This window comes from Lethenteron reissneri, chromosome 41 (assembly GCF_015708825.2).
Source record: "Lethenteron reissneri isolate LAM-NWPU_2019-01 chromosome 41, ASM1570882v1, whole genome shotgun sequence".
In the NCBI taxonomy this organism is placed as follows: Eukaryota; Metazoa; Chordata; class Hyperoartia; order Petromyzontiformes; family Petromyzontidae; genus Lethenteron; species Lethenteron reissneri.
Window position 1 is genome coordinate 9,036,431 of NC_083819.1, and position 25,317 is coordinate 9,061,747.

Genomic DNA, 25,317 nt, shown 5'->3' on the forward strand with positions numbered 1-25,317 from the left:
GTGTGTACGTTTGAGTGTTGCGGCCGTTGATGCATGTGAATAAGGCGGGTATTAGGAATCGTTGCTGTCAACGATTCGAGGAATCGAATCGACGTGCTGATGTGTCGGCGATTCGGCCACGCGTTGTGTCACTCGCTGCATCGTCAGCCTGGGGGACATTCAGAATCTTGATTCAAATACTGCGCGAGGAATCCGATAAGCTATAAAGCTCTTTTTCACAGATGTCCAGTAGTTGTTTTTGTCCACCCGACAGGCCCCGTAAACAATTCCACTCGTTCGGTTAAACCCCAAACAAGTCACCGCAGACCCCGTAATATATATATAAAATTGTCTCGGCGAATCAAAACGTCAATTTAAAAAACGAAATTTGTTCAAAATAAAAACAACTTCCGGCTCCCATTCATAAATTCGTCTTGGACGTCGGCTATGACGTCGTACGGTGGCCGCGGAGGGACGCGTCGGCGCAGCGCGTGAGTCGTGACGTTTAAAAACGCACACAAAACGCGTTTTATAAATACACCCCCCACGGGTCACGCGCCGCGGTTGGCGGCCTCCCACGAGGATCTGCAAACCTCGTCCGTCTCCACCGCGTCGTTCATCGCTCGACCTTCGAGTCTCCCTGCAGCAACAACAACAACAACGACGCGAATTGACATCGCGATTGTTTAAACAACAACAACAACCGCCCGCTGTTTGTCTACGCCGTGTTGCTTCTTCTTCGTGCTGCTGGTGGTGCTGCTGGTGGTTGTTGTTGGGTAAGGCGACGCCATCCGCGAGTTTGTACGAAGACTTTTAAGTTGCAACTTTCACCCACTCGTAGATCAACAAACACGACGGTGGTGCTGGTGGGGGGGAAGGCACGACACGCCACGCCGAAACTATCGGTAACTTGTTGTTTCGAGTGCACCGTTTAGGGGGCCGACAATCAAATAATTATTAATTGGTGATGGTGGTGGTGGGGGGGCAGTAGGGAACGCGTTTCGAGATGGAAGTCCGAGCCCCAGGGAGACGGAGCGGCGAAATCGCCTCCGTGTGCGCGGATTGTTGCTGGGGGGGAGAGGCCTTCATCCAGCAGTGGATTGGCCGCGCCCCACGACGAAGGCGACCTACACGCACACGGTGTGTGTAGGACACACATGGTGTGTGTCCTACACACACCATGTGTGTAGGACACACACCATGTGTGTAGGACACACATGGTGTGTGTCCTACACACATGGTGTGTGTCCTACACACATGGTGTGTGTCCTACACACACCGTGTGTGTCCTACACACATGGTGTGTGTCCTACACACACCATGTGTGTAGGACACACATGGTGTGTGTCCTACACACACCATGTGTGTCCTACACACATGGTGTGTGTCCTACACACATGGTGTGTGTCCTACACACATGGTGTGTGTCCTACACACATGGTGTGTGTCCTACACACATGGTGTGTGTCCTACACACCATGTGTGTCCTACACACACCATGTGTGTCCTACACACACCATGTGTGTCCTACACACATGGTGTGTGTCCTACACACATGGTGTGTGTCCTACACACATGGTGTGTGTCCTACACACATGGTGTGTGTCCTACACACATGGTGTGTGTCCTACACACACCGTGTGTGTCCTACACACATGGTGTGTGTCCTACACACATGGTGTGTGTCCTACACACATGGTGTGTGTAGGACACACATGGTGTGTGTGTGTAGGTAGCCTTGTGTAGGGTTGTCTTACACACACATGGAGGGTGTAGGACAACCCTACACACACGGTGTGTAGGACACACATGGTGTGTGTAGGTCGCCTTGTGTAGGGTTGTCCTACACACGGTGTGTGTAGGACAACCCTTCACACACACACATGGTGTGTGTGTGAAGGGTTGTCCTACACACACACATGGAGGGTGTAGGACAACCCTTCACACACACACATGGTGTGTGTGTGAAGGGTTGTCCTACACACACACATGGAGGGTGTAGGACAACCCTTCACACACACACATGGTGTGTGTGTGAAGGGTTGTCCTACACACACACATGGAGGGTGTAGGACAACCCTACACACACACACATGGTGTGTGTGTGTAGGGTTGTCCTACACACACACTCATGGTGTGTGTGTGTGTGTGTAACAGCGTGGTGCGGCAGCAGCTGTGGTAGTGGACACGGCGTGTTTGTTTTGGAGGGAAAGCGACGATGGGCCAGAGGAGGAAGTGGTTCAGACTCTTTGGTTCTTTCGGTAAAGTCACGAGGGTATAAAATACATTAAACCACGACGTTTCGGGCGCAACACCAGCAGTAGTTTCTCGCTGTGGTTGTCCTCCCACCTGATGATGATTGCTTGTGTTGCGCCCGAAACGTCGTGATGTAATGTGTTTCGTTTTCTAACTAGGTGACTTTACCGAAAGAACCAACGTGTATGGATCCGTTCAGTCACGAAAACTTCAAATCTAGCAATGAGGGAAGGGGTTCTTGAGCCTGGGCTGGAAGGGGAGGGAGGTCCACACCCCGGTGCAGCAGCATAGAAGTACAGTCAACATGGGATACCTTTTTGGCAGTATCAAAGTATGGAAACATAAGAATGTTTTACCCTGTCTGGCAGTAAACCCGATTTCAAAAGACGGTGCATATATTTATCACAGCATGTTTTACTGGTAGGAACCTCCTGGTTACACCAGCCCACAGGGGATTATTGTGTCCGTCTGTCGGGCTGGGTGGGTGGGGAGGGAGGGGCTGGGAGGGGAGGGGCTGGGTGGGGGGGTAGAGAGGGTGGGGAGGGGCTGGGTGGGGGGGGCTGGGTGGGGAGGGTGGGGCTGGGTGGGGGTGGGAGGGGGAGGGGTTGGGCTGGGTGGGGAGGGGCTGGTCACCCCGTGGTGCCCTTATAAAACTCAACGTTTAACCTACTCACGCCGGCTTGTGCCCGCCCTCACAGTTGGGCATATTTGCGGAATACACCACGCCGCCGTTGACCCTGCAGGCCATTGACCGAGCAACCCAACGTTCCTGCCAGCTCCTTCCGCAGGACAATGTGTTTTGTCTGCACGTGCAGCACGGGTACGCGTGGCCAATGCGCTAACTTGGTTTTCTTGCAAAAGGTTTCGATTTGGCGTTTGAAAGTCTTGACACCTACCGAGTTTGATTTGCCAGAAAGGGTAAAACACAATTCTTATTTTGTTTTTCCCCAAGTTCAGCCATATCTACCAACCACAAAACACCACCCATGCAAGGTTCGCCGACATTGCGTACATCTATTTAGACCGCTCTTCATCTTTGTTATTTATGATCCGTCGTTTGTTGTGTATATGGCTACGAGGCGTCGGGGCAACCTGCTGGCTCCAGAGCCTCATGCGGTCCTTTTAAGGACCATGCCATCTCGAAACTCGCATGCCCGTTCCGACAACAAACGTCTCCGCTTGTTGTGTGTTAATGCCCGACGACCCCTGGTGTGCCAGCAACAGGAGCATCACGGTGTTGCATCGAGGTGGTTTACTGAGTGGAATACAGGCAGTCCTCTAGTAATAGAGTTTTACCCTTTCAACTGGTACAAAAACTGACACCTTTATACAAGGCATCATGTTTGCAATAACCACAACGCAAGCAGTCAAAATGCAAACAAAAAGAAACAACTCTGATGATCTTCTTGGTTCTTTCGGTAAAGTCACGTAGAAGGGAAATAATAACATAATACAAATAAAACATGTGGCCGAAACGTCGTGAGAATTATTTTATGTTTTATGTTTATTATTTTATTATTTCCCTTCTACGTGACTTTACCGAAAGAACCAAGAAGATGAATCCCTGCAGTCACGAAAGCTTTAAATCGAAACTTTGATGATGATAATGATATGCACTGTCCTTGAAGTTGATTGGTCCACACCCGAGACAGCTTTTCTTAGAGCCTAGTCTCCATTGGTGTTGGACCAGATGACGCCACAGGTAGTCCTCTACTTACGACGGAGATGCGTTACGACGACCCCATCGTAAGTCTAAAATATTGTAAGTCGAAGATGGCCTAGCCTACCCAGGAGTCTTAAAGAATGGTGATAATTTAGCAAAACAGCAATTTACAGTACCATACTATATAAACTATATGCTGTATGTTTTTATTAATTACAATACTGTATTGCACAGTAAAATGTGAAGTAAAAAACTAGGTAAATTCTTAGCCTACCTATATGAACTGCAATTTAATAGAACGTTTTTTCAGGAAACAATCCTATCTGCTGTAAAAAAAAAACTTTTAACATGCGTTGAACGTATCGTTTGCCTGCCGCGCGAAATGTAAACTAACAATTTTGTCGTATCGCCATCGTAAGATCGTAAGTCGGACCCCATCGTAACTCGGGGACTACCTGTAATTGCTTTCGGAGCAGCGTGGTGAAAATCGGGCTTTTGAGTCCTGTGGTATTTTGTTGCACGGTTTCTGTTCTGACTGGTTTACCCCCCACAGCCTCCGCATACCTGACCGGAGAGTTTTAATTTATTTTCCAATTTACGCGTCATCAGCATGCGGATTTGGGTTGTGGCCCTGTAAGCTTCTCGGAAGGTACAAATATTAACAAATGACAGTTAAGGGGCCGTCCATAAATGACGTCACGTGATTTTGGACGATTTTTTACCCCCCCCCCCCCTTCGTTACACGGCGTTTCAAAAAGTCAAACCCCCCCTCCAATATGACGTCACAAAGCTCTGGCGCCCCCCCTCCCCAAAAAATAAAACATGCTTCAAATCGCTTTAAACTATTGTCATTGTAGTGCGTATTTAATGTGCCGCTGCACTCTGATGTTGTAGGAGAAAACATTTATCAAAAAGTCTATTTAATTAAGTAGAACGTGTTGTCTATATTTATTTAAAGTTGCGCATTTTGATGTGACATCACATTTTTCAAACCCCCCCACCCCTCGTCACATATCGTCACAAATGTCTGACCCACCCCCCAGGTGCGTGACGTCATTTATGGACGGCCCCTAATGGCTGTTCTCCTTTTGGCGTTATGTGGTCTAGGCCCTAAAGAAGACTGTCTCTGGTGTAGACCAATCAGTTTCAAAGACAATTCTACATATTACCAGAGCATGTTTTTGTTTGCATGTTCATCACAAGTACGTGTGGTTAACGCAGACTTGATTCCTTGCAAAAGGTGTTAGAACATCTTAACGCGTCCTGTTTTATTGCCAGAAAAGTAAAAACCCTATTCGTAATCAGCTAATGGTATTCGCGGATCTTTTTAAAATTCACATTTGGCCGTGCTTGTGTAGACGAGTTTTAATTTTGATGAGCTTGTATATTGGCGTGCGAAAAGTTTTGTTCAAGGGTTTGACGGGTGGCCTCAAGGTCCTGAGAGGTTGAGAAAAAAAAACCCCTAGCTAAAGGTTGATGCCACCCAAAGAGAGATATGATCTCCGCAGCTGCACCAGCCAGTACACCGGGGTTCTGTGCTCTGACAGATGAGTTAGAACAGGGGTCGGCGGACACCCGCGGGCTTTGTTAAGGACCACATTGCGGCTCTTGAAATATTGAGGGGTTTTTTTTCTTTACCGAATTCGATAAAATGTTTTTTGTTATTTTGGTTGCCTATCCCTGACCATGGGAGTTCAGTTTACCATGGGGGGGGGGGGGGTCCCGTTTACTATGGGAGTCCCGTTTACCATGGGAGTCCCGTTTACCATGGGAGTCCCGTTTACCATGGGAGTCCCGTTTACCATGGGAGTCCCGTTTACCATGGGAGTTCGGTTTACCATGGGGGTTCAGTTTACCATGGAGGGGGTCCCGTTTACCATGGGAATTCAGTTTACCACGGGGGGGGGGCCCGTTTACCATGGGAGTTCAGTTTACCATGGGGGGGGGTCCCGTTTACCATGGGGGTCCCGTTTACCATAGTAGTCCAGTTTGCCATGGGCGTCCTGTTTGCCATGGGCGTCCCGTTTGCCATGGGCGTCCCGTTTACCATGGGAGTTCCGTTTACCATGGGAGTTCAGTTTACCATGGGCGTCCCGTTTACCATGGGCAGGAGTCAGCGACCTGCGGCTCTTCAAGGACTGCTTCTTGTCGTTGTTTTATAAAAGATCACCACCATCTCGTATTCACCACCACACAGTGCATGGTGGCTCTTGACGTTTTGAGTGCTTTATTGTTTGTTATGTTGGTTACTGACCCCTGAGTTAGAAGCTTCCTTAATCAGGAGAACATTTATTTAAAGTAGCGATCATTCTAGTGACATTACTGCGCTGACGGTATTACACGTGTTTTTTTTTTCTCTCTCAAGATATTTCGGCTGAAAAATCCCTTGAGACCGATGGACGCATGCAATCGCAAACACGTGGCAACACGTGTGTACACACATTCACACGCAAGTTATTTTCGTTGGGCGTCACGGTCGAATATTTTAGTTTGACAAATGAATCGAGGCATAGCTTGGGTATGTAGCTGAAAAAAATGCATGTGTTGTTGAGGGTATGAAAAGAGGAACCGGTGATATCGTTGCGGAACGTGCACCCCCCTAATGGAACATCTTCGCCGGTTAGAAACATTTAGGCTGGCCTGCTAACGATCCATCCTGGGTTTAACCATATATGTGTGTGTGCGTCTAAGTCGATGTGTTTCTATGTGTGTGGGTTAATGTATGTGTGTAAGTCCATGTGTGTGTCTGCCTTTTTCGCCCGGGCAACGCCGGGTACTTACCGCTAGTCGTTGCATAAAAGCTTGAATGGTTTTTTTATTCCCTTGTAACAGCTTTAAATCACGAAAGAAGAGACATTGCTTGCGTGTTTTATGCTGCTGGCCACTGGTCTGATCTGGTTGGGTTGTGGGGTTATGTAGGGAAGGAATGCCTTGGGTTGGGTTGGGGAGGTTTACTTGCGATATGTTAACTTCCTCGCCCAGCATACAGGATGTTGTGGATTAGATCCCGAACCTCTGACGCCTGTATATTTGGAGTTTGCATGTTCTCCCCGTGGTCGCGTGGATTATTCTCTGGGTTCTCCGGTTTTTCCCTCTAAAACGCATGTTTCTAAATGTGGAGTATTTGGCTGCTACTATAAATTTCCACGTGAGAATCCACTTCGTTCATCTATAATTTGTAATAAAGGCTGCTTATTAAAAAGCACTACTGTATATATCTCCGTGGGCCTTACCTGGTAAAATAAAAAATAGTAACATTTTGAGTGCTTGGTCCGGTCAGGTGAAGTGAGGTTGAGAAAGAAGACCTGGTCAGGTATTTGAGGACCCTTTCAGGTATGGCCAAGTCAAGTAAGGGCAGGTTTCATTGAGTAATGGAGGACATATAATATTCGGTGAGGTGGTTGCGGTTTGGAGGAGTTTAATTCACTTTGTTAGAATCATAATATTTAAACTGGAAGAACCAGATGAGCTATAAAGCTGATTTTCACAGATGTCCAGTCGGGGCGGGTCAGAACGTTACAGAAACATTCGATACAGAAACACGATAGGAGTGCAAAGTATAGGAAAGGTAAACAAATTGCTTACAAAAAAAATTAACAATTGTTTTATATTGCCAGGTAAAGCCCACTGAGGTGTTAACTTATTTTTCAGAAGCGACTTGGCCACAATTACTAGCTCAACAAAGTGGCTCATCATAAATGTATAGCAGCAAAATCATCTTAATGCACGTTTCTGAATGTGGACAGGTGCAGTTGGGCAGGAAAGTCCAGGACAGGCTCTGCTCTCCCTGGGGGAGAAGAGGAGAAGGAGGAACTGAGGGATGACGAACCACCTCTTCCTCGTGTTGGAGAACACTCTCTATGCCGCCGCCTTCCTCTCCGGCCTCATCGTGGCTACGGCCATGGCGATAACGCAGGTACGTGTGTACGTGTGCACATGTCTGCGTGCGTACGCGTGTTTTATGGCCACCCACCCCATCGTGTGCCGTGCCGGCCTTCATAGGTGCTCCCTAACAGCACTTGCCCCAACAGTCTGTTAAGGCTACACGGCGGATATTTGTGGTAGTAGTGAGGAGCGGTAGTGTCGAGCGGTGGTCCCCAACCTTTTTGGCACCAGGGACCGGTTTCGTGGAAGACAATTTTTTCACGGACCGGGGGGGGGGGGGTGGTGGGTTCATCATTGGGTCTTTCCCCCTTTTCAAAGACGCTCTCCTGCAACGTTTGTTGTTTACTCATTGTGGCTACTAGGGGTTAGCAGCTTGTGGGCTTACCAACACTGTGACTGAGACAAGTGCGCAGTGCGAGAAAGAGGTGCGAATGGAAGTGGTCAATAATAAAAAAATCGGGGCAGACCACGCGCGGACTCACCGCTCTCACTTCCTGCTGTGCGGCCTGGTTCCTAACAGGCCACGGACCGGTTCCGGTCCACGGCCCGGGGGTTGGGGACCCCTGGTGTAGAGGTTAGCGCGCTGTGCTACAAACCCGGCGACCCGAATTCGATTCCTGCTCACAGCCAACATCGGTAACGATAATTATCTGAATCGGTCCTAGGCCTCTCCTAGGTCGACTCAAATGAGTACCTCGTGTGCTGTGTAAACATCTCCACTCGGGAGACAAAGGCTGCCAGGCGTGGTGTTGACCACCCACCCCCTCGTGTGCCATTCCGACCTTCATCGGGACTCGCTAACAGTACTTGCCCCGACGGTCTGTTAAAGGCTCTATGGGGTCTTTGTGGTAGTAGCGTCGTAGTTGGCACACTGCACTACAAACCCGGCCCGCTTGAGTTTGATTTACAATCATAACTGATGTTAGTGGTGATTATCTACAATGGCGGTAGCCAACTGGCATCTCCCGAGCCGCATGAGGCTCTGTAATCCACCACGTGCGGCTCTATCCAAGTGGCATAATGTAGAAACTACTATCACAGTAGCAAAGAATAATGAATGTCTCCTGTGCTGTGCCGAAAACTGTCAATATACATACACTTATGGGTACATTTTGGCTCTTGGTCTGTTACGGGTTTACAACCCCTGATCTCGAACCAGATCTGGCCCTTCCTTAGATTGACTCGACCTTAAACGAGTACCCGGTGCAGTGAAAACACAATGGGCATTGGCAGGGACATAGGTGGTTTGGTGGTGTTTCTGGCCATATTAAACCCCCATGGCTTGAAAATCATCACCTGACGGACACATTTTTTAGTATGCATGGTGCTGGCCACATGTTTTCTGCTGACCTTAATAGGTACTCTCGAACAGGACTTTCCCTCGCAGTGTGAATTGCTCAGTGAGGAAACTGTGACTTGTTGTGCTTGTGTAACACAAAGCATCATAAATAGCTGTTTCCAGAATTTGGTATTTGAAGGCGTATCAGTATGACTGAATGTGAATAAACCACCCAGAATGTGATTGATCTCACCACTTCTCAGAAGCTAAGCAGAGTTGAACCTTGGTGCTTCTTGAATTGACGACACGATGCATAGAACAGGCATTGAACACTGTTGCGAGGCTCCATTGTAATCCAAGGCAGTGCAGAAAAATCCATTGATGTGCTGAACTACACTTGTGTAATAACAGCCATAGAGGGTTCACGTGGGGATTGGCTTGCCGGTCCTGCTCGTAGCCAATAAGGGTTGAGATTGGGACCATGGCCCATGCGTCATCACGACAGGTCATCGGAAGTGATTGGCCTAGCCATTCGGGCCCCAGCGAATGGGGAGCCGGATGAGGGGCGTGGTCCCGGGATTGACAGGGAACCATCGAGAATGGTGAGAGCTGTCCATACATGATTGGCTGGGGGAACCACGTGACGAAGGTCTTAAGAGCGAGCGAGAGGGAACGATCGAGAGCAGACTGAAAATAACAGAAGCAGGGTCACGTGCGGACGGGGCCTCGGGTTGCCACGTGCGCGGAGGGAACTTCGTGTGGAGTCTGTCCTCTCTCTCCGTTGTCTGCCAGCAACGGAGAGTGAGTGGGAGAAGTGTATGGTGGAGTGGAAATAAAAGGACTGATTCCGAACCCGTCTCCTGGAAGATTATTACACTTGTGTAGGGGAGTAGTGGGTGACGTCACGTCACGCTCGCCCTCGGAGATCGCAGAACGTGACGTCAGGCGGACCTTGGGGGACGTTGACGTCATGCCCGGGGGCGGGGGGGGTATTTAAAGGGAGACCCGGGATGTAACCGGGTTTCGTTGCGGGTAGGAGTGGGGACTCGGGTAGTTGATCCTCACGCGAGCCGAGGGGAGCCTACTCCGCCCGACCGGCTGAGGTTGGGGTAGTCCCGGCCCGGGGCAGGGAGGAGAGCCGGGTTAGCCGGGTTGTAGGGATCCCAGTACCCTGTCCCTTGGGGAGTTATAGGCTAGGGGGGTTTTGATTCGGCGTAAGCCCTCAATAAACTTGGCGTGAGCCCCTAACGAAACCTGCCTCGGAGTCGTACATTACGCCGCAACAACTGCACCGTCTTTGCTCCCCACCTCATCAACCCAGGGTGGGAGGAGCGCTTCATCCAACAGTGGATGAACACTCAAGGCCCCGCAGCAATGTTTTAACAACCCTCCACTTGCCCTACTGCTCTCTCCTCTTCCCTTTTATCTCCCCTTCCATTGGTAGTCTTCCAACACATTCTATTCTCTGCACAATCCATCAAGCTCCGGATAACTGGCTTGCACAAAGACCACATCTGACAGTTAAGATTTCGTTACCTTTTCCTTAAACTAAAACATTTTCACAACCTGGTTTGGTTGTCATATTGTGGTACTTGCAACGGAGCAGTGGCACAATGGATAGTGCAGTGCACCATCTTCGCGGCGACCTGAATTTGAATTCCAGTGACGGCTAACATCATTGGCGAGTGATATCTCAACCAATCCTCGGCCCCATATTCTACCTGCATTGTTGCAATGTAGTGAACTATGGTCGAACAACCTCCCTAACCCACATAACATGGTGAGGGCTGCATCCAGCATTAGTAAGGGCGCCCCGATGGCAAGACCTGGTATTATACAGGAGGTCGTGGGTTCGATCCCGACCCTGACGCCTGTATAATTGGTGTTTGCATGTCTCTCGTGGTCGCATGTATTTTTTTCTGGGTTTTCCCTCCAGATTTAGAATCGGCATGCGTTTAGAGTATTTGGCTTCTATACATTTTCGGACGATAAGCCACTTCGTTGGGCTATCATGTGTGGCCAGGTCACTTCTTTAAAAGGGCTATGTAGCTCAGTGGGCCTTACCTGGTAAAATAAAAAAATGTGTTTTAGATTAACAAAGGGCTGAACATTATTTGCATCGTGTTACTAACCTACCCGAGTGGCCTTATGGTACTCGACTCACAAGTGGAAGGTGGTGAGTTCGTATACCAGCCATGAATTGATATGAGCCCATTACCTCCCCACCAGGGGATTGTAAATGGTTACCACTTTGTGGGTACTGCACAGCATCGTGTCCATTTACCAAGGAATTGTGGAATTCCACCACTGGCAGTAGAGATGAGCACCACCGCAGCACCCGTTTCACCAAGGAGACATTTTGAAGTTGACTTTGTGACAGCAGTTTCCAGCTTTGTTACATTTAGCTGAATTTTTTAATTAATAACACTTTCACAGGCCATTTGCACCCACATCCCAAAGCCGAACAGAGTGCCCATACACAGCAGCCGCAATGTGACCGACTGAGGCGGCCCTGTTTCAGGACAAGAGCTGTTTTGTGTTCACATGCAACACAGCCTTAGCTCACATCGCATATTTTTCAAGCCTGCGGCATGGAAGGTTTTTGGCGTAGGCTTTCTTTTCTGATGAATGTACCCTGCGTTAAAAATAAAAATTGAGTCGACTCAGCTATGGCGCGCAAAATGGGAAACCTGTGCACGTCCTGCAATTTTGGTTAAATTCAGAGCTCGCCACGAAGAGTCTTTGTTTTTGACCAAGCCATTCATCCCTCTGGGGTAGGTTAAAAAAGTATGCGTCAATATATTATAGACTGGACACTGCTGAGGTGTGTTAATGCCTGTCTCACCAAAGGTACTTAGTCCCTATTTGGTCCTCTAAGGGAACTCCAGTCATCCTCGCAAGCAGCTTTTGCTAGCCACTGCATCGCGCGCTTTCAGATGCGCTTCCGCGACCGTCTGGAACGCTCTTCCTTCCGATATTAGAAAGCCACTGAAGCTATGTGCATTTTAAAAATAGATTTAAAACTAATTTCTTTACAACTGCTTTTTGTGTTTAGTTTGTTGGTCTTCCCCCGCACCTCCCGATTATCACGGTTGGATATACGTAAGGTGCGAAAGAAGTTAAACATACGTACAACACTTCTGTGCACGGCCTGGTCAACACCCAGGGAAGATGCCTATGGCAGTAATGACTGTGGATGCTGCCAGGCTGTACAGAATTTAACGAATACCCGAGAGTGCACAAAAGTGCAAGTCTCGACAAGCCAAAGTGAGGTCGGGGATTGCTTGTCATTCATAGCCGGCCAGGTGGCTCAGCGTCAGAGCGAGTGCATCGCAGTTTGAAGGTTGCAGGTTCAAATCCTAGTTCAATATCCCTTCCTTTTACCCACTCCCCCCCCCCCCCCCCCCCCCCCCATATACGGCTCAGCTGCGTCGGTTCCCCGCGATCGTCAATTCCCGGATTTGCAAGCTGTCCGCTTGCATATCGGGCTCGCCTTTGGTGAAAATAAAAGCAAACAAATTCCAAATCTTCAACGTACGTATAAGGTTCCCCGCCTGTGGCGCATGCGCGTGCGAGCAGGGAGCGTTTTCTGGCGGGTGCGTGCTCTACGGGGAGGCGGAGGTGAAGGTGGGAGGCGTGGCGAGCGTCGCGCACTTTGGGAACGTGTCGGCCTGCACCTTCCCGCTGGCGGCGGGCGTCATGGGCGCCGTCTACGCCTTCTGCAGCATCCTCTACTGGCTGCACGCCGCCTGCACGGAGGACGCACGCAGGTGCAGACGGCTGCTGCGGCGAGCAGGCCTCACCGTCTCGTGTGTTGAACAAAAAGTGTCTTTTACCCCGGGTTATTTCCAATCTCAAAATCGGTGTCTTATCACGAGAGAAAGTATACATTTGGAAGTTTGCAGAGGAGTACATTTTGTTAAAGATTATCCTGTAGAAGTTAATATCACAGAACTAGTTCTGAGATTGAATTCACCACTTATCCACTAGTGGCACTGAAAATTCCCACGTGTCATGCAATATCAATGTTTGACACATGGGAGTCAAATTAATATTTTTTTTGTTGGAGTGAAGTGAAAAACCGAATGAAAGCGAAATATTTCCAGTCATTGGCGATTGCGATTTAACCTGGTTTATTTGCAGGCTGCCGCTTAAAGATGGATTCAAACATCAGTAGTGGTGCTGGCCTAATGTTCTGACCCTTAAGCCACCCTGTGATCTCACACAGTGCATGTGTTACACTGCATGCCTGCAGATGCTGCCACATTACTCTCTCTCTTGCGAGCGCAGCAGTACAGCGTACGCTGACATGATACCAACACGGAGAAATGTTTACAGGGCTTACACTGGGGGAGAGGGCGATGTCTGATGTACTGCTGTAATTGTAGTAGCCAACGTCATGTGGCGGTGCAGGGGTGGTCAGTGCCCCTCACACACTTTTTTAAGAGCAATTAAGTGACCTTTAATTATAAGCCTCTTATTCCATGGGTTCGCTACTTTGGTAGTGCCATTTATTTACGTATCTAGGATATACCAACTGAGATTCAAGACTAATTTCAGACGGTCGTTACAATGGGGATGATGTTCAGTCAGCACCTCTTGAATAACAATAAATAATATCTATTCAAACTTATTGAAAAAAATCTTCTTAATAATGTTATGCTTGTGGGAGAAACTGGAGTGGTCGGAGAAAATCCCACGCATATGAGCAGATAATCGTGAACCCTCTTGCCGTACTTCCACCTCGTGGCTGCCTCGTAGCTCTGCAGGTAGAGAGCCTCGCAGCGTGCAGTGATCTCCATTTGATCCTCCCTCCGACTCCGGGCTGGGTTACATGCGTGCGCCACAACGCCGGGACAAAGGCCGATTGTGTTTTGCGTTTCTTCTTCATGGTATGTTTAATCAGAATCTTTATTTATCCTGGAGAAATATGATGAGCACGAAGCTATTTTTCCACAGATGTCCGGTGATCTGGGCAAACTGCACAGTTTATCATTGGCTAGATTCCAACTGGGAGAGCCGATGAAAGCTCATTCACTGGCTCATGTATCAACGTGCCACTTGATAAATAGCCGGCCAGTGGCACTGGTCAGAGCGTTGAGCTCAGAATTGAGAGGTCGTGAGTTCAAATCCTAGTTAGAGGCATTGGCGTGTCTAGGTTTATGTTGTTGTCATGCGTGCGTGTGCGTGGGGAGCGGTTGTGTAGCAGTTTGCACATTGTGCTACGAACCCAGCGACCCAAGTTCGATTCCCGCTCACAGCCAACACCAGTGACGATTATCTGAACCGGTCCTAGGCTTTTTCTAGGTCGATTCAGCCTCAAATGACAACCTGGTGTGGTGTGTAAACATCGCCACTGGGTGTTGGCCACCCACCCCTTCGTGTGCCGGCCTTCATAGGTGCTCGATAACAGCACTTGCCCTTAAGTTTCGTTAAAGGCTGTCTGGGGATTTTTTGTCTTTGTAGGCCGGCGTGGTGGGGTGGTGTGGCGAGCGTGGTGGCGGGGGTGTTGGCGCTGCTGTTGCTGGTGAGCGGCTGTGTGCTGCGTGTGGGGCTGGGCCGCTGGTGCGAGTCTCTCATCACCGCCTCCGCCAAGGTGCACCCACTGCACAGGTAACGGCACCAGCACACACACACGCGCATGTGCGCACACTTAACACGCGCAACAAAGGCAAACACCCTACAACTCCCCCCCCACTCCATAGACTTTAACCGCCTGTTGGTATATGCACGTGTGTCCACAGCTGCAGGGACGCACAGGCGTTGAACTGGACCGACAGCCACAATGGAGCACGGTTCTACGATAACGTCATCTCTGGGGAGGTGAGCTGGCTTGGCAGCTGTGAGTGTGTCTGTGCGCTGTGGTGACGCCACTTAGTGCCGAATGGTGGCTGTTGTTTGTGTGACTGTACGTGTGTACGTATCAGAGGTCGCAATCGGGTACCCGATAACCGTACCCTACCCGATACTCTGCTACCCGTAGCCAGCCGGATACGGGTACGGGTACCCGTTTGCGACCCTGGTGCGGCCGGGTACGGGTAGGCCGTGAGTCACTGGTGAGTAACCGTTTGTCACTCATTTCTCAACGTCTTGTCTGTTCTCACAATTCAAGTTCCTTGAATCAACCCACCTGCGCCTGCAACCTGGCTTCATCCCAGAGGTCGTAATCGGGTACCCGATACCCGTACCCTACCCGATACCCGTTTGCGACCCTGGTGCGGCCGGGTACAGGTACGGGTAAGGAATCAAAACCCGTTTGCGACCTCTGGTACGTATGCGGGCCTGACCTGTGAGCTGTCAGTGAATCCTTCAACACCTCACGTGACCTCAAAGCGCATCTAACTTGGCACAAGTGCCTTGGTGACGTCACCACCGCTTAGTGGCGAATGACGGTGGTGGTGTTGCGCACGCGTGTGTACCTGCTGTACGCACAGTGCTGTCTGTAAGCCTGACGGTGCCTTTAGCTGGAGTGACACTGGTTATATACAAGTAACTAATGACATGACTCATAATTATCGGATCGATTCCTCGACGAATCCGTGAACAAGAAAATAATTGGGGGAAAACGAGTCACCTCTGTTCCCGCGTGCACCGCTGGCCGTGAAGTGTTTTGCAAGGCTTGGCGATGTCATCGGCGTCGTCAGTTTTATTACGCTGAGCGTTACTAGTAAGGGGGTTGATTACAATTTTCAGTCCATTATTTGGCTTCACTAATTGTCCCAACTCGCGATACAATGTACACGCTGTTTTTGCATGCGTGGACCTGCTGGTTTAATTGACATATGAGGTGCGGTGTGTACTTATATGTATGCATGTTGAGCTTCTTTTGCACCGTACGTAGCCAACTGTGCTAATCGGAGGTGTGCTTGGCATATTGCGTGCATGGCATATTGTGTAACGTGCACACTTCACATCGGTGTGCATGGCATGCTCACGTAACGTGAAAATAAGTGTGTTGTGTCTGCTCCATACAGCTATATTTGTGGACCTGCTTCTTTGTGCGGTTGATGTGTATGTGCATGCCATATGGCGCTGTCTCTCAGACGGCGGTATGGATGGACATGCCGGTTGGATCAGTACGATGTGAAAGAAGTTCTACATACATGCATAAATGAACGCGCTGGCGTGTCTTGTATTTGTCTCTCATAGACGGCGGTGTGGGTGGACCTGCTGGTGTGGGTGGGGTGCGTGGTGCTTCTGGCCGTGCGGGGCCGCGTGCACGGGGAGCCGCCCTTCTCCTCGCTGCCAGCTCCGGCGTCGTGGAGCGAGAGCTCCGTCGGGGAGCACACCCCCATCCTCAGCCCCACCGTCACGTGATCCCCACCGTCACGTGATCGCCACCGTCACGTGATCCCCACCGTCACGTGATCGCCACCGTCACGTGATCGCCACCGTCACGTGATCGCCACCGTCACGTGATCGCCACCGTCACGTGATCCCCACCGTCACGTGATCGCCACCGTCACGTGATCGCCACCGTCACGTGATCGCCACCGTCACGTGATCCCCACCGTCACGTGATCGCCACCGTCACGTGATCGCCACCGTCACGTGATCGCCACCGTCACGTGATCGCCACCGTCACCTGATCCCCACCGCCACGTGATCGCCACCGCCACGTGATCGCCACCGTCACGTGATCCCCACCGCCACGTGATCCCCACCGCCACGTGATCCCCACCGTCACGTGATCCCCACCGCCCACTGACCATTGTCAAGCCAGCAAAGCCAGTTGCTGCCCTAACCCCACTCACTGCATTGGGAGGGCACAGCAAATACCAAGAGGGAAAAGCAAACAAAATGAAAAGGGGGGGCTGGTTGCAGAGGATGAATCTAAAAACTTCCCATGTTAGCCCAGGGGGGCGGGGTGGCAGTCCCTGAAATGTCAATATTTTTAAGTTGGGGGGCCTGACATAAATATGAAAAAAACCCAACATAAATATGTATTTTCTCTGGTAAATATCAATGAAATACCACACAACTCTCAGGCTTGCAAGGGGGGGGGGGGGGGGTGGGTGTGCTCCCCACTCGCTGGTTGAAGCGTCAGAGGTGGGGCTGGGGTTTGGGTTATGCGTCAGGGATTGGGCTAGAGGCTTTTTTTCCGTGAGGGATAGGGTTTGCTGGGCGAAGTGGCACACGCCTCAAATGCACCGCTTTCGGAGACAAGGGGTCGGTGTATCATATAGATGATGCGAAACTTGCAAACTAGATAAGTTGCAAGGTGACCACGAAATTGCAGGACAGCAGAAGGATTTCTGAATTCATCTGTGTGGACGTTTGATTAATTGCTGTTCCCTCGCTAAATGTGGTTTTTCTCATCAGTACTCTGGTTTCCTACCACATGCAAAGCTCTGATGTGATTGGCCAACCATTCCAGGCAGAACCCGACTGAAAACGAGTCTTGAGATTCGGCTGGTCTGGTGATTATTCAAATGAGCATCTGCACTTGCTACACCACGAAGGATGTAAGCTCGAAATACCATTTAGATGAAGTAAAATGGATGATGGAACTTATTGTAATTATCGCAGGCATCATATTACGCGTATCTTCTCTTATGCAACAAATTATTAGAAATCAAGATATTAGTTGTTTCGGGGTGAAGTGGTGGTGGTGCAGTGGTTTACACACGGTGCTACAAACCCGGCCATCCGATTCTGGTTTCCAGCCCGCGGCTGTCATCAATAGAGAGTGATATTCAAACCAGTCCCTCCCTTCACCATCCCGCACTGTCCTTCGTGGTGAGGTATTGCCAACCTCCATAACCGACGTGGCGTGGGCAATCCCTAATCGGGAAGTGGCTTAACAAAAAGGGCCGAATATATATTACGTTGCGTAACAATGTAAATAATATGATATTACATCATATCGCATCTGAATATGATATTAATACAGCCTGCCTTGACGTGCCGACGCCGTTTCACGAGCCACTACCACCGCCGTACTGCCCCAGAGGTGGGAGCCGCGTTCAGGAGAAGTTCCTTCCTAAGTAGGTCGCTCAGGTCGTCGTGGTGTTGCACGCTTCGTGTGGCTCAGCCTCCTCGTGGGCATTATTCACATGCCTAATGAGGCTCTTCTGGACACATGCAGTCCATCGCGCTAACGGGTTAGGACTTGGGTCTGGTTGGCGAATGTGGTTAGGTTTAGGGATAGTGCTCTGGGTCGAGTGCTGGTCTGGTTGGCTACAGCATGGTCAGGTTAGTGTTTTGGTAGTTTGTTACAATTTGAGGGTTATGATAAGAGAAAGTGCCGAGTGCGAATAAGGTTCGGGCTCGTGTCTGGAGAGTCTGTTAGGATTCACGTTTAAGTTTATTTTGTTTCATCGGGTGAGATCTCAAGAGACCAGATCGGTCTCAATTGCAATTAGATCGATTAGGGGTAGAGACTGTGCTTGGTTGGGTAGTGAACTCCACCTCTTCACGTGGTTGTTCATCTACCCCCCTTTCCAAACACGGCCTTGTTAGTGTTTATTCTCTTTTTGCTCGTGTTCACAGCACTGGCAAGTGAACGTTTTCAAAACCACTGCATTGTGCCCCCCCCCCCCCCCCCCCGCTCATTCACTTTCAGTCAGACTAAATCCGAAACAATCGGCCAGCCGACTTTATATATCAGTGCCCAGACATGGAAACAATCGCTTTCTCTTTGCTGCTGCAGCTGGTGGCACTGTGCTCACGGCACTGGAAGATTGAAGGTTCACATCGGGGTCAAATCTTCATAATCGCTGTTGGGCCGGTTAAAACAAGTCACTTCTTTTGGGAGTTTGACAGCACTCATCCTATTCAGAGCTGGTCCCTTGTCAAGTTAACGTGGAATTTCCACCTTGGCAAAAGACCGTCAACAGACTGGTATCACCCCGTGGCTTGTCTAAGCAAGAAGAGACTTTCACTTTTGCCTGAGTTTGACTCTGATGTGATAATAGAATCAACATTTGGAACACTCCATGCCACTCCTCTGCGTAGTTTTACATTTTTCGACAATTTAAGGTCGATAAGCCATTGCGATTGTTCCGCGACTTCTTTTGTGAATGCCGTTTCGGCTCCAATGAGGTCGCATGATTGGCCACCACTTTAGTGGATCACAGTGAACGTTTACTTAGATTCAGTTTTGGAGAAGCAGTTGGTGCAGAGGTTTAACGCCACTTTTCTTACAGCACTGCCTTGGCATGGCTGTCCCTCGTTCTTTCTCCGCTTTGCTGGTTGGCCCCTCCACGCAGCTCGCTCGCTTTGTGCGTTGCATCGATGCTTTCTTGCTTCGGAGGACTTGTTTCTTTTGGCGGGTGCCATCTTTTTCTCAAGATGGCACCCGCCATATCTACCTGCTGATCCTCGTACACATTACCGCCCACCGCTTGCTAACAGCTCGCCTGACCTGTACGCTTTATTAGCACACGCTACGTGCACATTACACCTTCTGCCCACGAAACAGATGATCCGCAATTCTTACCAACGTCACAAGTACTCCTTACACATTGCATGCGCTCCTTATACACTGCGACGACGACAACAACAGTAACAACCGTAGCAAATTATATCGCGTCTAAATGCAACCGCATCTGAAGAAGCTCTGAGGGGTAGAGTGCGGTGGTGGTGGGGGGGTGATGGGCAGATTGACGGTTCGGGGCAGCCGGGGAAGCACTGATGAGTCCCAGGGCATCCTGTACTGCAGCGGTACCCAACCTTTTTGGCACCAGGGACTGGTTTTTTCACGGACCCTTTTCAAAGAGGCTCTCCAGTGACGTTTTTTTTTACTCATTGTGGCTACTAGGGGTTAGCAGCTTGTGGGCTTACCAACACTGTGACTGAGACAAGTGCACAGTGCGGGAAAGAGACGCGGACGGAAGTGGTCAATAATAAAATAATGGTCGGTGCCACGCGCGGACTCACCACTCACCTCGTGCTGCTGTGCGGCCCGGTTCCTAACAGGGCACGGACCGGTACCAGTCGGCGGCCCGGGGGTTGGGGACCCCCCTGCTCTACTGCGTCGGGCCCATCCACCAACGAACCCCAGGGTATCTATGGGGGGGGCAGGGCCCGTGACGTGCACCTCTCGCCAATATGGACGCCACGGTGGCGAGATGTTAACTATCTCACCTGGTGTGCAGGAAGTCGTGGGTCCGATCCCGACCCTGATGCCTGCCTGCTGTATATCTGGAGCTTGCATGTTCTCTCTCCCCGTGGACATGTGGATTTTTGTCCGGGTCCTTTGGGTTTTTCCCTCCGCATTGGAAACATGCTTTTAGAGTATTTGGCTGCTATAAATTTCCACGTGAAAAAAACACTTTGAGATGTCATCTGTGGCCAGGTCTCTTCTAAAAAAGAGTTGTATGGCTCAGTGGGCCTTATCTGGTAAAATAACAAATATTTTAGTTTATATTCATTTCTAACATTACCTGCACAGATTGCCAACACATCACATGTACTTCCCACCAGTATACTACATTTTTTCCATACCAATATCTTTTTTTATGTTGGGTAACTTGCCTTGGTTAATATTTAATAATAATAGTAATATTATAGTGATAACTATACAGTGCCTTATGCAAAAATCTAATTTAAACGCACTTTATATTATTTCCAAATGCGGTGTAGCACTTACGTGATTTGTAATTGGTAATATTTGACAGCCATTATGTAATAATTATATGAACAAACGTGGTCCTAATTAAATACCTAGAAATATCAAACCTCTCAACCACATGGTTTTCCTTGGACTTTGCAGTGCACGTGTGTGTGCTGCGGAAATGTATGGCTACTGGCACATGTAGCGAGTTGTGAGCCTTGCTTGCCTTGTATTACAGAAGTTCCCTGGTCTGTCTTATTGGGCAGTGTAATAAAATGTAAGCTACTTGGAAGTTCTGATAGAGCGTTGTAGAAGTAGCAGGAAAAGGAGGTTCTGGTAGGGCGAGCGTGTATGCAGGACGGAGGAGGACTAGTTACCGAGGCAATGGTTGGTCAGCAAAGGAGAAAAAAACCCCGAAAACCAGATGGTGTTGTTGATGGCACTCTTAAGAGCAAACCTTGGACATCAGATGTTCGACCGTGTAACAGTTAAGGGATCTCGCAGAAGGAAAGAAGCGATAAGATGCGGTGTCGCCAACATCATTGCCCGTCACTTTCTAACACCTTTTAAGATTAAGCCTTGGGCCCATGCCTTTCGCCGCACCATATTGAGTATGAGCTGTTCAAATCCTGTTTAGAGTATTGACCCTTAGCCTTTTACATAAATGTGCCATAATGTCTTGCACTCTTGAGTACTGCAATAATTAATAAAACGGTGATGCCCAATTGTGTTTACTATTGTTATTATAGTTCTCGGCTGCAAAGGAATCAACATTTGCTATCATTCAGAATTTTAATTGTTATTGTAAATGCCAGTAGATGCTAATTTCACTTTGATTCATATTTAATTGCATTACAGATCCCTTACTATCCTTCATAAAACCTACTTATTTCGCAAATTTCAATGGAATGGGAATTTGCAGGATTTGAACACAAGATTGGCCAGTGTTGCAGAGCAATGGGAGCAGCAACTGGACTTTTGTAATCCCTGGTGTAGAGTCTGTGCCTTGATGACTTTCCCAACACAAGGAAGGTCAGAAGCAGTGCCAACCATAATGCAAGAGTTCAATAATAGGCGAACATGCGTGCCGGAATGTATTAGTAATGTACTACGTTACTAACCAATTTAATGTAATGCCACATTTTCAAAGCAATGAAATCGATTACATGATCGCTGCGGACCTGCTGACACCACCATTTCATTGTGTCGAAATGTATAATCAATTGTAAACTAAGTGATTAATCAGTTCATGCGGAGGAGTAATCTGATTACATCCTGAAAATGTGGTTAAACAGGATCGCAGCATTACTCTGATCTTACAATAATGCTGTATTGCCCAATCCTGTTCACGCATCTCGGTAGTTTTTTTAATCTGTAAGTACAAATTTAAATTACTATTGTTATTATTTATGTGCACACGTTGCTTACATGGCAGAGTACGCGGTTGATGAAAATTAAAAGAGAGAACCAATTTCAAGTTGCTTGAGTTTTTTTTATCACTTTTGTAACAGCAGTAAAAAAAAATGTGCGCATACAGGCAATGGTGGATAAATAGTGGTGCCCAGGTTTTACACGGCACGTTCATGCATTTCTTCGCTTTCATCTACTGACCAGCGATAAGTAAATGTCTTTTTGTGTAGTTTTCTGAAGTCTCGCTACATGGGCAGCTGTTGTTGTGATGTCTCTACTCCCAAGTCTTGTGCTTCCCCCCCCCCCCCCACCTCTATGGTCAAATAACCCCGCGCGGATTACGGAGGCCCTCATCTAGCAGTGGATCGACCAAGTGATGTACATGATGAAATCCAGCCCCAGGTAGCACTGTGGTTACAGAGATTTAGGTGCACAATTGAGAGGACTGCATTTTCAAATGGCAGAGGTCTGCATTTTCAAATGGCAGAGGTCAACTCCGTGATTGACTCGTTAAAATGAAAATCCACTTTGTCGGAAATAACGGTGGTCATCACGTGGGGAAATTTGACCCGGACAGTCTGGGAATTGGCATCTGCGTTTGGGAGGCAGGAGTTAATTTGGGCCGAGATCTGGCGGCATCGTATTGAATTTTATAACACTTTACTGCACAGTTCATACTGGTAGGAACCTCCTGGTTACACCAGCCTACAGGGGATTATTGTGCCCGTCATGCAGGGTGGGGCTGGGTGGGGAGGGAGGGGCTGGGTGTGGAGGGTGGGGAGGGGCTGGGTGGGGAAGGGCTGGGTGAGGAGGGGCTGGTCACCCCGTGGTGCCCTTATAAAACTCAACGTTTAACCTACTCACGCCGGCTTGTGCCCGCCCTCACAGTCGGGCATATTTGCGGAATACACCACGCCGCCGTTGACCCTGCCCATTGACCGAGCAACCCAACGTTCCTACCAGCTCCCTCCGCAGGAATGTGTTGATAGACCGAGGGCCGACTCAGAAACATAACCGGATTCAGTCGCGTGGCAAAGGTGGTGGGGGGCCCTGATGTTACCTCGGTGCTTGTTTGAGGAGGGAGCTGCCTTAACCCCTGAAGGCCCAGACCCAGAAATCCTCAACACTCATGAACGATTTGAAGTTTTCGTGACTGCAAGGTTCCATACTTTTTGTTTTTTTCGGTAAAGTCACTTAGGTAAAACATGTTTTAAATTAAAACAACTAACAAGCCTCCGTCTTCAGGTGGAACCGCCACAGCAAAAAATGCTGTAGTGTGGAGTGTTTCGCATGCACGAGGAAGCCAGGATGTAGGATGCTCCTGAAAAAAAGACTCGAAGATTCAATTACCGTATACCTCGGCGCAACCAACAGTTGTGGTGGTCGCATTTCGAGTAGAGAATCTGAAGCTGATTGTGAGCGATCGCTGTTTTCTTTGACCACAGAATCTGCCACTGGGCTTGAGTCCACATTCCCGAGCGAGTGCAGGCTTGAGGATGGCTTTAAACACACCACCACCAACAACTTGTCAGCCACACATTATCCCACAAAGGACCATGTCACTCACCCAGAAGCCCTCTATTGTTCTAGGTCTTGCAGTATCCTAGTCCTGCCAGGTGGCTGTGGCTGAAGACACAATCGGAAGGTCTCAATGTAAAGATGTAAAATGCAAGGTGGTGGCGATGGTGGTGAACTTGGCTCATGATGATTGTTTTCTTGCTGGGGCTACAGTGGTTGTCCTATGGAGAGCCTGACCCCTGCCATAGGAATGTGGAATTGTATCCACTGCATCAAGGCCACAGAGAGAGATGGGCATGTCTACATTTACTTGTTTGAGCAGCCAGGAGTGCAGACTACAACAATCTTGATTTGAAGTTTTCGTGACTGCAGGAATCCATACTCTTTGGTTCTTTCGGTAAAGTCACGTAGGTAGAAAAATTAAATGAAATTATTAATTTTATTTTTCTAAATGAAATTATTCATTTTATTTTTCTACCTACGTGACTTTACCGAAAGAACCAAAAAGTACAGACCACAACAATTTACTCTCTTTTATGCTTTTGTAAAATACTTGAAATGCATTCTACAATACAACTCAGGCTGACATTAAAAGTGGCATGCGGTGAACAATCTGAACATGCAGGAGGGAGTGCGGTTTTGTGTTGGGTAAAAGAAGCCTCTGGAAGTGACACCTTTTGAAGTTATTCTTGCGGTGTCATCTTCTGGGTCCGATGCCTGGCATGAGGCTCCACGTGTCGTGTCGACCAATACATTGTCTGCACTTCTCCTGCCGGGTCATGTATTACAAGTGGGATATTAAACAATTAATTCATTAAGAGCACTCGACTCGCAATGGGAAGGTCACAAATTCAAATTCCAAGTCGGAGGTTGACCATGCTCGAACCCATTCAGGGTCGATCATCATGTGTAGCACGCGCAACTGTGAAATGTCAATAGTTTCAGTTCAATACGTTTAACCAGGTGAAACTCCAAAATACAATAGTGGCTTCATGTACAGAAGTGATGTGTGCTTCTATTGGTTGAGTGAACATGATCGAGTGAATATGGACATTTCACCAGTGGCTCGGGACTGCCAATGCAAATGAGCACTGGCTCCAATGCCTATGAGACATGAAAAAGCATTTTATAGAATTACACCTTGGTCTTGGAAAGTTGAGTACAAAATTATACAGGGTTCCCTCGCTTTGTGCGGTAGTAGATGCTGTCCAAAAAAGGGCACTACAAAGCGAAGCCGCACAAGAGCCAGCTGCCTGCCAAGTAGCGCACACACAGCACACACCAACACACACACAACACACACACAACACACACACAATGTTGTCCCACGTCCGGCCGCATCGCGAGTGAATTAAAACCGCATATATCGCATTTTGTGTAGAAAGGTTAGCCGTATATATACTCAGACGTAGAAAAACCGGACCCGCAGAAAGCGAGGGAAACCTGTACTGATTTATTTTAATCCGCTAGGAGGGCATGCGATGTTTCTGTGGCCCAGCCTCCCAAGTTCCTGCTCTGGGTGTCAATTCTGGGATGGGTATTAACTTGCGGCCCTCTACCACAAGATACCGGCACGTAGTCACTCACCGCTTGTGAATGTTTTTAAATAATGTATTATCCCAGTAAAGCAGTTGCCTTCGGGGCTCAGAGCGAAGACCCTTTTGTTAGATTGCAGGGTCATACAGGGTTAGTGCGCTCACTTCTGAGCACGTTTGCACAGTCGTCAAAGTCTTGTTAATTTAATCATTGTGTTTATGCACCCAAGTGGCA

General features: G+C 48.8%; 1 protein-coding gene across 1 annotated transcript; it reads left to right on the top strand.

Annotated features, from left to right (window-relative positions):
• The first annotated feature begins 194 nt into the window (after positions 1-194).
• TMEM179B (transmembrane protein 179B) lies at positions 195-22,090 on the top strand. Its single transcript, XM_061568505.1, has 6 exons — positions 195-755; positions 7,645-7,814; positions 12,642-12,832; positions 14,529-14,675; positions 14,807-14,885; positions 16,212-22,090. The coding sequence occupies exons 2-6, from the start codon at positions 7,719-7,721 to the stop codon at positions 16,377-16,379; spliced, it is 681 nt and encodes a 226-aa protein (XP_061424489.1). The 5' UTR covers positions 195-755; positions 7,645-7,718; the 3' UTR covers positions 16,380-22,090.
• The last annotated feature ends 3,227 nt before the right edge of the window (positions 22,091-25,317 follow it).